This window comes from Neomonachus schauinslandi, chromosome 9 (genome assembly GCF_002201575.2).
Source record: "Neomonachus schauinslandi chromosome 9, ASM220157v2, whole genome shotgun sequence".
In the NCBI taxonomy this organism is placed as follows: domain Eukaryota; kingdom Metazoa; phylum Chordata; class Mammalia; order Carnivora; family Phocidae; genus Neomonachus; species Neomonachus schauinslandi.
Window position 1 is genome coordinate 110,122,225 of NC_058411.1, and position 14,705 is coordinate 110,136,929.

A 14,705-nucleotide genomic window follows, 5' to 3' on the forward strand; every position below is an offset into this window, starting at 1 on the left:
CACCCCTCAAATAAATAAAATCTTAAAAAAAAAAAGAGAGAACTTAACTTTCTTTTTGTAACTAAAAAATGGAATATTGTACGTTGCTCAGTAACTTCCTTTTTCCACTCAGTGATGTCTCGTGGATATCCTTCCATGTCAGTGCATACAGATTTTTTTTCCCGTTTTTTTATTATTGCATAATTTGAGTATGGATATGGCATAATTTATAGACAGTCCCCCTTTGGAAAAATGCAGGTTATCTTTGCTTTATTGCTTTTCCAAATAGTGTGCATGTGAAATTTCTTATTCTTCCCCTTCTACACTTTATTTTATTTTTATTTTTGTTTTTAAAAAGATTTTATTTATATATTTGACAGAGAGAGAATGAGCAGAAGCAGGGGGAGTGGCAGGGGGAGAGGGAGCCTGATGCGGGGCCTGATCCTGGGATCCTGACCTGAGCCAAAGGCAGATGCTTAACCGACTGAGCCACCCAGGTGCCCCCCTTCTACACTTAACATATTTCTGCAGAGTAGGTTTCTGGAAGTGGAATCTTTAGATCCTGTCTTAGGTCATGTGCATTTTTAATTTTGATCAGTTCTGCCAAACTACTCTCAAAAGTTGCATTTCACTAATATGAAATATTTCCTTCGTCCCTGGATATTGTAAATTTTTAAGATCTTAGCCATCGTGGTAGATTAAAAACACTTGTTGTAATTAAGGAGATTGAATATTTTCTTGTTTTTCAGCCAGTTATATTCTTTTTTTTTTTTTAAGATTTTATTTATTTATTTGATAGAGACACAGTGAGAGAGGGAACATAAGCAGGGGGAGAGGGAGAGAGAGGAGCAGGCTTCCCGCCGAGCAGGGAGCCAGATGTGGGGCTCGATCCTAGGACCCTGGGATCATGACCCGAGCCGAAGGCAGATGCTTAACGACTGAGCCACCCAGGCGCCCCTCAGCCAGTTATATTCTTAGACTTCATAAACCATCCATTTGTTTTGGGTTGTTTTTATGGACTTGTATATTTGCTTTTTTTTTTTTTTTAAAGATTTTATTTATTTATTTGAGAGAGAGAATGAGAGAGAGCACATGAGAGGGGGGAGGGTCAGAGGGAGAAGCAGACTCCCCGCTCAGCAGGGAGCCCGATGTGGGACTCGATCCCAGGACTCCAGGATCATGACCTGAGCCGAAGGCAGTCGCTTAACCAACTGAGCCACCCAGGCGCCCTATATTTGCTTATTTACTGTGTATTGTAGGTGTTGCAAATACTTCTTTCTATACAGAAGTTTTTATATTTTATGGCTTTGGGGTTTCTAATATTAAGGCATTACAAAGCAAGCGTCTGTAAAATTTGGATCATCAGCAGCTCTCAAGGAGCTTATAGATTAAACTAGATGGTAACATACTATAAAAATGAGGCCATTCTTTTTTTTTAAGTTTTTATTTAAATTCCAGTATTGTTAACATACAGTGTTATATTAGTTTCAGATGTACAGTATGATGATTCAATACTTCATACATCACCTGGTGCTCATCACAACAAATGCACTCCTTAATCCCCATCACCTATGTCACCCATCTTCCCGCTCCCTCCCCACTGATAACCATCAGTTCTCTATAGTTAAGAGTCTGTTTCTTGGTTTGCCTTTCTCCCTTTTTATTCCTTTTGCTCATTTATTTTGTTTCTTTTTTTTTTTTTTTAAGATTTTATTTATTTATTTGAGAGAGAGAGAATGAGAGACAGAGAGCATGAGAGGGGGTAGGGTCAGAGGGAGAAGCAGGCTCCCCGCTGAGCGGGGAGCCTGATGCGGGACTCGATCCCGGGACTCCAGGATCATGACCTGAGCCGAAGGTAGTCATTTAACCAACTGAGCCACCCAGGTGCCTCCATTTATTTTGTTTCTTAAATTCCACATACGAGTGAAGTTATACAGTATTTGTCTTTCTCTGACTGACTTATTTTGCTTAGCATAGTACTCTCTAGGTTCATTCGTGTCATTGCAAATGGCAAGATTTCATTCTTTTTTTTATGAGCCCATTTTTGTGTAGAAAAATTGTCAAACTGAGTGTTGAGGCGGAATGTATTGCAGATCAAATTCTGAGATAAATGAAAAGCTGGGCTCTGAGGCCTTTCTGTGTATGTTAATTGGGTTAAAAAGTGTTTTTTTTTTTGCTGTTTCATCTTAGACTACTGTTATATATTATGAAACCCATTCATTTAATATTGAGCTTTCTCCTAAAATAAGGTTGTATATTGAGATCTTTCAAAAAATAGTTCCCTCCCCACAATACTAATCATAGCAATGCCATTCAGTAACTTGGCTAATTCTACCAGGAGATTCTGTCACACTCTTATTTATTTATTTATTTATGTCACACTCTTTTAAATGTGGGCATCTGTATACATGTATACATCTAGAATTGTAGTCTTCACCTTGGCTATGTAATGGAATTGCCAGGGAGCTTCAAAAAATTGGTAATGCCAAGGTTCTTCCCTCACCCTCCTCTTCTGATGTATTTGGTGTGGGGTGTGGCCTGCACATTGGGCTTTTAAAAGTTCCTCATATGATTCTAATGTGCTACCAAAGTTGAGAACCACTTGATCAAAGGATGGAGGATGATAGGGCATTGATACTAAGGCCTCAGCTGGAGAGTTGGCGTATTCACACCCACTTTTTATTATTTTTTACTTTATTTTTTAAAAAAGATTTATTTATTTGTTTGAGAGAGAGAGAGACAGCGAGAGAGGGAACACAAGCAGGGGGAGTGGGAGAGGGAGAAGCAGGCTTCCCGCGGAGTAGGGAGCCTGATGCGGGGCTCAATCCCAGGACCCTGGGATCAGGACCTGAGCCGAAGGCAGCCGCTTAACGACTGAGCCACCCAGGTGCCCCATCACATCCACTTTTTAAAACAGAACTTTGTAGATACTTTCAAACCATATACTGCTGCTATAACCTTAGAATGTAATTTAAATTACTATAGTATTACACTGCTAGGTTGTGAGGAGTTTGGTTGAGATTCTCTTTCTCCCTCTCCTCTGCCCTTCCCCCCTGCACGTGTGCACTCTCTCCAAAATAAATACATCTTTAAAAAAAAAAACACTTTGGGTGAGAAATTCATGTATCCATGTTCCACTCTAGACAACTGAATCAGAATTGCTGTGGCGAAGTCCAAGTATTAGTATTTTTTTTTAATTTTTAATTTTAATTTTTTTAAGATTTTATTTATTTGACAGAGAGGGAACACAAGCAGGGGGATTGGGAGAGGGAGAAGCAGGCTTCCCGCCGAGCAGGAAGCCTGATGTGGGGCTCGATCCCAGGACTCTGGGACCATGACCTGAGCCGAAGGCAGACGCTTAATGACTGAGCCACCCAGGCACCCTCAAGTATTGGTGTTTTTAAAGTTCCTCAAGAGATTTTAATATCCAGCCCAAATGAGGGACCATTGTTTTAGAATTTACCACTGGGGAATATATGAGATTTCAGATTGTTTTATTGCCCTAAAAGTTAAATGTGCTGCTGCTAGTACTAATTTTCTAATTGTTGATTTTGCTTGTTAACTTTTTAAATCTTTTTGTTTGTTTATATCTTTAAAAAATGAGGACTGCCAATAAGAATAGGATGAAGAGTTATTTCAGCCAAGAGTTTGAATTGACTTTCTACTCAGCTAATTAAGAGTTTTGGTAGCATGCATAGGTGATTTCTCTCCTTTGATTGGGCCCCAGCGTAAAGCAATTAAATCAGAATCTTTAAGGGTGGTGCTACAACATAAATTTTTATAAAATTTTCCTAATATTCAGATCCTATTAATCTATTTCATCGTGGGTCAAATGAGTTAATCTCTCTAACTTCATCTGTAAAATGTAAATAATGCCTATTTTGTATAAAGTATTGATGTGAAGATTAAATGAAATATGTATAAAGAGTGCCTGGTACTGAATAATTTCATGTCTGTGTTCCTTCTATTCAGCATCATTCTTTTGACACTTACTTTAAACAGTCAGAACTCCATTATAGATGCTCAAGTGAGGTTAAATTACTTTTATAACTTAATATTTTATTTATTTATTTTTATTTTTATTTTTTTAATTTTTTTAAAGATTTTATTTATTTATTTGAGAGAGAGAATGAGATAGAGCATGAGAGGGGGGAGGGTCAGAGGGAGAAGCAGACTCCCCGCCGAGCAGGGAGCCCGATGTGGGACTCGATCCCGGGACTCCAGGATCATGACCTGAGCCGAAGGCAGTCGCTTAACCAACTGAGCCACCCAGGCGCCCTATAACTTAATATTTTAAATTTATGTTTTAATTTATATAAAATTTATACTTTTGGGTGTACAAGTCCATTAATTTTGACCAGGGCCTGGAGTTCTGTATCTGCTACCACAATCAACATACAGAGCAGTTCCATAATGGCCTTCTTAAAAATTCCTTCCTGCTGCCCTGTTTGTTCAAAGCCTCCCCCACCCTTAATTCTTGGCAGCCAGGGATTTATACACCATCCCTGTAGTTTTGTTTTTTCCATGGTGTCATATAAATGGAATCATACAATATGTAGCCTCTTGAATCTGGCTTCTTTCACTTAGAATTTGCATTTGAGTTTCATTCATATTGTTGTATGTATCAATAGTTCTTTCTTTTGTTGAGTAGTATTCCATTGTGGATGTACCAGTTTCTTTAACCATTCCCCAGTTGTGGAATTTTGGGGCTGTTAGCAGTTTTTGCCAGGTAGGAATAAAGCTGTTTTAAACTTTGTTATATAGGTTTTTTTGAGTGAAGATAAGTTTTAGGGTAAATTCCTAATAGTGAGATTTGGGGCTTGTAGTAAGTGTATGTTTAACCTTGTATGAAACTGCTAAATTTTTTCCTGTTGGCTGTATTATTATGCATTCCTACCAGCAGTGTATGAAAGTTCCAGTTAAACCACATACTCTGCAGCACTTGGGTTTGTCTGATAGGTTTCCTCTTCCAGCCCATACAGGCTTGTAGTGGTGACACTGTGGCTTCAATTCCTGTGTTCAAATAACTAATAATATTGAACATCTTGTTCTTTTTCATGCCTCTGTGTAGATGTTCTTTGGTGAAGTGTCTGTTCAAAGCTTTTGCCCATTTTTAAAATTGGGTTTTTGTTTTCTTATTAGGTTTCAAGAGATTTTAAAAATACGTATTCTAAATACAAGTCCTTTATAAGATATGATTTGCATATATTTTCTCCCAGTCTCTGGCTTTTCTTTCCATTTTCTTAACAGTGTCCTTTTCATTTTGGTGAATTCCAATTTATCAGGTTTTCTTATGGATTGTGCTTTTGTTATCTAAGAACTCTTTGCCCAAAACGAGGCCACAAAGGTTTTCCTCTAGAAGTTTTATAGTCTTATGTTTTACATTTAGGTCTGATCCATTATTAATTTTGTATAAAGTCTAAGGTTTAGGTTAAAGTTGATTTTTTTTTTTAATATATAGATGTCTTGATTATTCTAGCCCTGTTTTTAGAAAAAACTGTTTTCCTCCCTTTGAATTGTAGCATCTTTGTAAAAAGTCATTTTGCTGTATTTGTATGTATCTATTTGTGGCTTCTGTTCCTTTGATTCGTATATCTATCCTTTTGCCAGTACTGTAGCTTTATAGTATATTTTGAGATCAGGTGGTGTTCTCTTCTTTTCTTAATAATAACATTTTAATGTATTTATTTGTTTTTCAGGTTTTTATTTAAATTCCAGTTGACATACAGTGTAACATTAGTTTCAGGTGTAGAATCTGGTGATTCATCACTTCATACAACACCCAGTGCTCATCACAAGTGCACTCCTTAATACCCATCACCCATATAACCCATCCCCCCACCCACCTCCCCTCCAGCAACCCTCAGTTTGTTCTCTGTAGTTAAGAGTCTGTTTTCTGCTTTGCCTCTCTTTCCCCCCCACCATGTCCATCTGTTTTGTTTCTTAAATTTGACATATGAGTGAAATCATATGGTATTTGTCTTTCTCTGACTGACTTAATTTGGCTTAGCACGATACTCTTTATCTCCGTCTAGGTAGTTGCAAATGGTAAGATTTCATTCCTTTTTGTAGCTGAGTAGTATTCCTCTGTGTGTGTGTGTGTGTGTGTTTGGCTTAGCATGATATTCTTTATCTCCGTCTAGGTAGTTGCAAATGGTAAGATTTCATTCCTTTTTGTAGCTGAGTAGTATTCGTGTGTGTGTGTGTATCACATCTTCTTTATCCATTCATCAGTCAGTGAACATTTGGGCTCTTTCCATAATTTGGCTATTGTTAATACTGCTATAAATATCAGGGTGCATGTATCCCTTTGAATCATTATTTTTGTATCCTTTAGGTAAATACCTAGTAGTACAATTGCTGGATCTTAGGGTAGTTCTACTTTTAACTTTCTGAGGAACCTTCATACTGTTTTCCAGAGTGACTGCACCAGTTTGCATTCCCACCAACACCGCAAGAGGATTCCCCTTTCTCTGCATCCTTACCAACACCTGTTGTTTCCTTTGTTAATTTTAACCATTCTGACAATTGTGAGGTGGTATCTCATTGTAGTTTTGATTTGCATTTACCTGATGATGAGTGATGTGGAGCATCTTTTCATGTGTCTGTTAGTCTGTTGTTATGTCTCCTTTGGAAAAATATCTATTCATGTCTTCTCACTTTTTTAACTGGATTATTTGGTTTTGGGGTGTTTGATAAGTTTTTTTTTTTAATAGATTTTAGATATGTCATTTGCAAATACCCTTTTCTACTCTGTAGGTTGCCTTTTAGTTTTGTTGATTGTTTACTTTGCTGTGCAGAAGCTTTTTTTTTTTTTTTAAGATTTTATTTATTTGATACAGAGAGCACAAGCAGGGGGAGTGGCCGAGGGAGATGGAGGGGTAGAAGCAGGCTCCCCACTGAGCAGGGAGCCTGACAAGATCCCAGGACTCTGGGACCATTACCTGACCTGAAGGCAGCTGCTCAACCACCTGCTTTTTATCTTGATGAAGTCCCCGTCATTCATTTTTGCTTTTTTTCCCCTTCCCTCAGGAGGCATATCTAGTAAGAAGTTGCTATGACTGATGTCAAAGAGGTTGCTACCTGTGTTCTCTAGGATTTCACATTTAGGTCTTTCACCCATTTTGATTTTTTTTTGTGTGTATGGTGTAAGAAAATGGTTCACTTTCATTCTTCTGCATATTGCTGTCCAGTTTTCCCAACACAATTTGTTGAAGAAACTATCTTTTTTTCCCCATTGGATATTCTTTACTGCATGTGGGCCCGTTTCTGAGTTCTCTATTCTGTTCCGTTGATCTGTGTGTTTTTCTTTTTGTACCAGTACCATACTGTCTTGATCAGTTGTTCTTTTCAAAATTATTTTGGTTATTCTAGTTTCCTTGCTATTACATACAAGCTTTAGAATCATTTTGTTGATACCTACCCAAAAATCCTACTGGGATTTTGATTGGTATTGAATTGAATCTATAGATCAGTTTGGGAAGAAATGATATTTTAATTATATTGAGTCTCCCAAACCCATGAAGGTAGTGTGTCTATCCATTTATCTAGGTCTTTTTTTATTTCCCTCATCAGTATTTTGCAGTTTTCAGCATATGGATTCTTTATATATATTGTTAAATTTATACCTAAATATTTCAAATTTGGGTGCTATTGTAAGTGGTTCTTTAAAATCTTTTTGATTTCTAGTTAGTCATTGGTTGCTCTGGGGATTATAATATAAATATTTTAACTCTTCACATTCTACTTAGAATTAATATTCTACCGCTCCAAGTAACACATAGAAGCTTCATCTATATAGATTACTTTTCTCCCAGTCCCTTTATATTATAGTTGTAATATGTGTAAACATAAGTGTTTAACCCTTTCCCCCTCCATTACATGTTAAAATTTTTGGTTTCAGTAATTTTATGTTTTCAAGAACGTAAGAGGAGAAAAATAGTCCCTAATATTTACCCATTTACCATTTCTCTTGCTCTTTCTGCCCAAAATTCCATGTTCCTCCCTGGGATCATTTCCCTGGCACCTAAAGAACTTAGCATTTCATTTAGAGCAGGTCTGCTGGCAGTGAGTTCTCATAGTTTTTTTGTTTGTTTTTTGTTTTTGTCGGAGAATATCTTTGTCTTCATTTCTGAACTATACTTTCACTGAACATAGAATTCTAGGCTGACAGCTTTTGGTATTCTCCCACAAGGCCCTGAGAGACTGTTTTTTTTTTTTTTTTTTTAAGGTTTATTTATTTATTTGACAGAGAGAGACAGCAAGAGAGGGAACACAAACAGGGGGAGTAGGAGAGGGAGAAGCTGGCTTCCCACTGAGCAGGGAGCCTGATGCGGGGCTCGATCCCAGGACCCTGGGTTCATGACCTGAGCCGAAGGCAGCCGCTTAAGGACTGAGCCACCCAGGCGCCCCGAGAGGCTGTTATTTTAAAAACAAAACAAAACAAAACAAAGCAAAAAGGATAGTTTTTTTCTTTTGTTAAGTTCAGATAATTTTTTATTGATACATCTTCAAGTTCAGTGACTTCTCTGTCATCTCCTTTCTGCTATTGAGCCTATCTAGTAACCTTTGTGTTTTTTAGTTCTAAAGTTTCCATTTGTTTTTGTTTTTGTTTTTTTTTAAAGATTTTATTTATTTATTCGACAGAGAGAGAGAGACAGAGCAAGAGAGGGAACATAAGCAGGGGGAGTGGGAGAGGGAGAAGCAGGCTTCCCACCGAGCAGTGAGCCCGACATGGGACTCGATCCCTGGACTCTGGGATCATGACCTGAGCCGAAGGCAGACGCTTAACGACTGAGCTACCCAGGCGCCCTCCATTTGTTTTTTTATAACTTCTTTACTAAGAATTTGTTTCATCCATTTTAAGGTGTCCATTCTCACCTAATGGATCATGTTTTCAATAGTTACTTTAAACGTCTTTGGTATTTCTAATATCTGGGTCATCTTGGGGTCGGCATCTATTAATTATCTTCTCCCTTGAGAATTGGTCAGATTTTTGTTCTTGCAATGTGTGTTAATTTTTGGATTATCCTGGACATTTTGAATATTATGCTGTGAGATTCTGAATCCTGTTAAATCCTTTAGAGAGGTGAGGATTTTTTGTTTCAGTAAACCAGTCAATCCAGTTAGGTTATAACTGCATATTCTTTCTCACTTTAGGTAGTGGTTCCATTATCTGTTCAGTTTTCAAAGCTTTTGCTGTGTTGAGTTGCCCTTCCATTCCCACTTAGATTGATCTAGGACTTGGGCAGTGATTTATATTATAGTTCTATTCTAAAAGCCTCATCTATACTTTAGCCGCCCACATGTGCATAGCTTGCAGGGTGAGCCCAGGTTCATATGCAGAATTAGGGGTTTACTCCTCCATCTTTCTTTGCTCAGCGATTTCCCCTATACTCTCTGAGTCCCAGAAGTCCTTTTCTTCATTCCTCTAGCCAGAAGCATGGAGTTTTCTAGGTTTTAGTTTCTTACCTGTCATGCCTTGAGGTGAAGTGGCAAGAGAAAAAAGAAAAGACTAGGGATCACCCAACTTTTTTTCACAACAGGGACCCTCTTCCTGATTCTTCTATTCAAAGGAATGGATTTTCTCTTGTCATTCTGCAGCAGTGTAGTTTCATGGCTGCAGCTGGCCTCAGGCAGGACCTAGAAAAACAGGAGAAAAAGAAAAAAAATAAGTATTTCCCCTACATTGTTAGGAGCCTTTTGCCATAATCCTCTAGGAAAAAAGATGCTCTCTTCTTAGTATTAGCTGCTCATGCCTGCTACAACAGTTTCCCTATTTGGCCCACTCATGGGTCAAAGCTAGGAACTAAACGATAAAAAGCAGAGTACCCACCACCACTTATTTGTTGTTCTTCACTTCCCTCCCCAATCTGCCTGCTGTTTAATTTTAAGAGCATTTTGTCCAGTTTTTAGTTGTAATCAGTGGGAGAGAGAGCCCCTGCAATGAGCTTATTACTCCATCTTGGCCAGGACCAGAAGTCACATTGTTTTGTTTTTAAATAAATTAACATTATTGGTGTATAACTATATGACTAAATATACCCTTTTTTTTTTTTGAAGATTTTATTTATTTATTCATGAGGATAGAGAGAGGCAGAGGCAGAGGGAGAAGCAGGCTCCCCGTGGAACAAGGAGCCCGACACGGGACTCGATCCCAGGACCCTGGGATCATGACCTGAGCCGAAGGCAGACGCTTAACCGACTGAGCCACCCAGGCGTCCCTAAATATACCCATTTTTAAGTGTATAGTTTGTTTTGAGAAATGTTTTCCCTCCTATAACCAACCATCACATTCAAAAAATAGAACATTCCCAGAAAGCTCCCTTGTGTCTCTTAGCTTTCTGCCATCCCCTCCTCATCCTGTCCTGATAACACCCTTTGGTGGAGGATGTAAAGGATATTTATACATATGACTAGTAGTTAAAGGAGATCTTTAATATTCCTTTAGGTTGTACTACATGGAATAAGTGAAAGAATATTAGTTTCAGATTGTCTTAGGGTAAAATTCACAACTTTTTCATTTAATTAACTGGATAATATTGGGTAATTTTTATAACCTCCAAAGAATCTAGTTATGGTTTTCTCGTATTTAACATGGCCGGTAAGTGCTCTCTTAGAGCTTTGAGAATTAAATGGGGTATATAAAGTACCTTATACAGGGCTTGGCATATAGTAGATTCACATTATGTGTTATTCTCCCAGTACCTTTCCTTATATGCAGTGTGCATAAATGACTTGAGCCAGCTACATTGAAATAGAGACCAAAATATAATTATTTATTTAGTATTGTGAAATATCTTCTGCCCCATAGCCTAGACCCTGGCAGAATATATAAGTATTTTGGCATTATCATGCCACTGTGGTTTAGATGAATTTTTTCAATCTATCCTATTAGGAAAAGCTTTTGAGCATCTGCCTTTGATGTAATATGTACATCAGGCACATACACCTACACAGGAAGGATGAGATAAAAAATAGAAAAATTGTCATGTTTTCTTCATCCTAGGGTACTGCTGGTCTAATTTTCTGAATCCCTTGTGTCATGATCACATTTGGGGATGCCCTACCCCAAACCTATTAAGTAGAACTGTGGGGGTGGACCCTAGTAATCTGTGTTTTAACTGAACTTTCCATAATAATTTTTGATGAGCCAGGAACAGGTTTGGGAACCTCTGGATGGGACCAGGTTTTGATAATGGAACTCAAGCACAGGAAAGACACTACAGCAACATCAGAGGGCATCAGAGGGCATTTGTCCTCTTCTCCCTTTTTTCTCTTTGCAAGTTGAGACTCAACAACTCCTGAAACATTTTTCCCCAAGCACTCTGTCTAGTGGCAGAGAACACAGTCTATTTGGGTGCCACAGAGTTATAGTCACACAGTTCTCATGGGTACTATTGGACGTAATTCTCCCAATAGATAGGATTATTGTCTTTATTTTACATATGGCTAAACCTAAATGAATAACTATTTCAATTTCAGGCAAATCCTGTTGTGAAAACCTGTTTCCAAACAGAGTTGGATTGGGTTAGGGGGGGTTGGGGTGTTAATAAATTGTTGAATCATATTTCTGAGAAAGAGCTGGACAAAACAGTGTCCGTATATTCTGTACAAATAAACATAAAATAGGATCAGTTAATAGGGGGTTTTTGTTTTTTTGTTTTGTTTTTTCACATGTTAACTCTTGTAAAGTGGTGGTGTCTGCTGAATGCTATGTTAAAGGAGGATTCTTTTTTTTTTTTTTTTTTTTAAAGATTTTTTTTATTTATTTGACAGAGAGAGACACAGCGAGAGAGGGAACACAAGCAGGGGGAGTGGGAGAGGGAGAAGCAGGCTCCCCGCAGAGCAGGGAGCCCAATGCGGGACTCGATCCCAGGACCCTGGGATCATGACCTGAGCTGAAGGCAGTCGCTTAACCAACTTAGCTACCCAGGCGCCCTAAAGGACGATTCTTAAGGGAGTCTGGGCCCAAGAAGCAAGGAGTACCTAAATGGATTAGCAAAATGTGTCTAAAGTGGGTGAATGAGAGTTACCATGTCTGCATCTTTGGATTTTTGGGGGGGTATTGAATGTATGTGAATTTTCCTGTGACAAATTGTATTGTTTCATGACATTTTTATACAAGATTATTTTTTAATTAAATCAGTTGTTAACTAATACTGTGGTCTAACTGTGGTGACACAAAAGTAGTTTTATATGCAGAGATCCTTTTTGAAATGTTATTTGATTCAGGTTTGAGTTCCACCTCTGACATTGTAACTAGCATTTTAAGTAAAAATTCTGTACCCAGATAGTAACCTGACTAGTTTCATGAGAAATGGAAATAAATATTAATAAAAATAAATGACAGCATTAAACAATAGGACAGTTAGTTTTGGGTTTATTTCATGCTGTTAGCCTTTCCTTCTAGAAATGAAACAGCATCCTTAGATTATACTCTCTAAATTATTACCTACAAATATTTTGTCTTTTTCATTAAATATCTCTGAAGGACCTTATGACTTATAAATGGTTTAGACTCATTGGAACTATTCAATACAATAAGGTATTAGAAATTTTATTAATTAGAAATTTTGTTGATTAACAGAGTGACAGTCTGCTAAATCTTAATTATAAGATTTAATTTTAATTAGTGCTTGATTTAATACAGCAAGTTTTCATTAAATTTCTTTTTGGCTTTAAAAAAAATTTTTTTTATTATGTTCAATTAGCCAGCATGTAGTACATTATTAGTTTTTGATGTAGTGTTCAGCGATTCATTAGTTGCATATAACACCCAGTGCTCATCACCACACGTGCCCCCTTTAATACCCATCACCCAGTTGCCCCATCCCCCCACTCCCCTCCCTTCTGTAATCCTCAGTTTGGTTCCTGGAGTCCAGAGTCTCTCATGGTTTGTCTCCCTCTCTGATTTCTTCCCGTTCAGTTTTCCCTCCCTTCCCCTGTGGTCCTCCGCGCTATTCTTTATGGTCCACATGTGAGTGAAACCATATGATAATTGTCTTTCTTTGCTTGACTTATTTCACTTAGCATAATCCCCTCCAGTGCCATCCATGTCGATACAAATGGTGGGTATTCATCCTTTCTGATGGCTGATTAATATTCCATTGTATTTATGAACCTTATTCATTCTTTTTGGCTAGGTTTGAATTCTGCTTTAGAATCCTATAGAAAACTGACAAATTAGTGTGGCAGACTATTTTTAAATAGTCTTGATCTCACAATCATTTTTGTATTATCTTTGTAGAATAAAGAAATATCTTAGGAAAGGAAATTTGGGTGGGATGAAATTAAATTCAACCTAAAAATTCACTAAATATCAATGAAGTACTGTTACCTTAAAATAACTTTTTTTTCCCCCCTTCTTTAGAATCCAGCAACTATCACAAGAATACTCCTTAGCCACTTCAATTGGGATAAAGAGAAGCTAATGGAAAGGTAAGGAACTATATTGTCATCTTTGTACTTAAAAGTAGCACAGAAAACTTGTTGAACTGAATTTACAAGAAGCAAATAAGGATTTGATTTATAGACCAGTATGTGAAAAAAAAACAGTGAGCAAGTAGTATGTGCTTTAATTTCTTGTATTTCTCATCTGTAAATTTTGTAATAAACTTAATGTTAAGGGAACTCGGACTTAATGTTCCTTTTATTTTGGAGCTAAGGTGGGGGCTCTCCTTCAGTATCTTCAAAATTACATCCTCTTGAGTACTGAGAACTAAAAATGTGTTTTGAAAAAGTGGTTGAGGGGGCACCTGGCTGGCTCAGTTGGTGGAAAATGCAGCTCTTGATCTCAGGGTCCTGAGTTCAAGCCCCAAGTTGGGTGTGGAGCCTGCTTAAAGGAAGAAGATAAAATACATTTTAAAAAGCACTCGATACAGTCCTCAAACATATGAATAATATCTTCCATTAATTACTTAAAATTTTTTTGCCCATAAAACTTTAAAATCTATGTTAAGCATATTAATGACATTTATTCAGTAAAAATAAGTTGCTCAGGGTATCCTGACCATCAAAATAGCTGTTTGGACTGGTTCTCTGATTTCAGGCAGGATGATATTCCATTGAGTATTTTTTCTCTTTTCTCTCTGAAAATGTTTCTGGTTCTAAAAGGGAAGAAATTACAGGACTAGTGAAGGACAATATTAATGCCATTCTTAATCTTTTTTTCTTCCTTAGATTGAAAGTTAGGAGTACTTGTTAAGGTGGTAGGGTGACAGCCTATACTTATTCTATCAGCCATATTCTTCAGTCTAAAATTAGCAATCCTATTTTTAATAAAGAATTAACACTAGTTGGGAATTGAGAACCCAAATATTATGAGAAATAAATGGAAAATACTTCCCATTTGATTTTAAAATTGAAAGAACTTTGCAAAAAATATTAAATAATACTAAGAGCATTGATCAGGTTTTGGGGTTTTTTTTTAAGATTTTATTTATTTATCTGTCAGAGAGAGAGAGAGATCACAAGCAGGGGCAGCGGCAGGCAGAGGGAGAAGCAGGCTCCCAGGATCCTGGGATCTTGACCTGAGCCGAAAGCAGACACTTAACCAACTGAGCCACCCAGGCGTCCCTATTGCTCAATTTCTCACGCATTGCACCCCAACTACAATTTAATAGTAACAAATAATAGTTATCAGTTATTGAGCCCTTTGTGCCAGGCATTATTTCATTTTATCATCCTTATAGCTTTATGGTGTTAGAAACTAGTATCCCCACTTA

The 14,705-nt window shown here is 37.4% G+C and overlaps 1 protein-coding gene across 1 annotated transcript in view; it reads left to right on the forward strand.

The window, feature by feature from the left end:
• The window catches only part of ARIH1 (ariadne RBR E3 ubiquitin protein ligase 1), a 125,585-nt gene that overhangs the window by 38,006 nt on the left and 72,874 nt on the right, over positions 1–14,705 (forward strand). Inside the window, exon 2 of the mRNA XM_021694009.1 lies at positions 13,352–13,419. Within this exon, the coding sequence (XP_021549684.1) occupies positions 13,352–13,419 (68 nt within the window). The remainder of the gene's footprint in view (positions 1–13,351; positions 13,420–14,705) is intronic.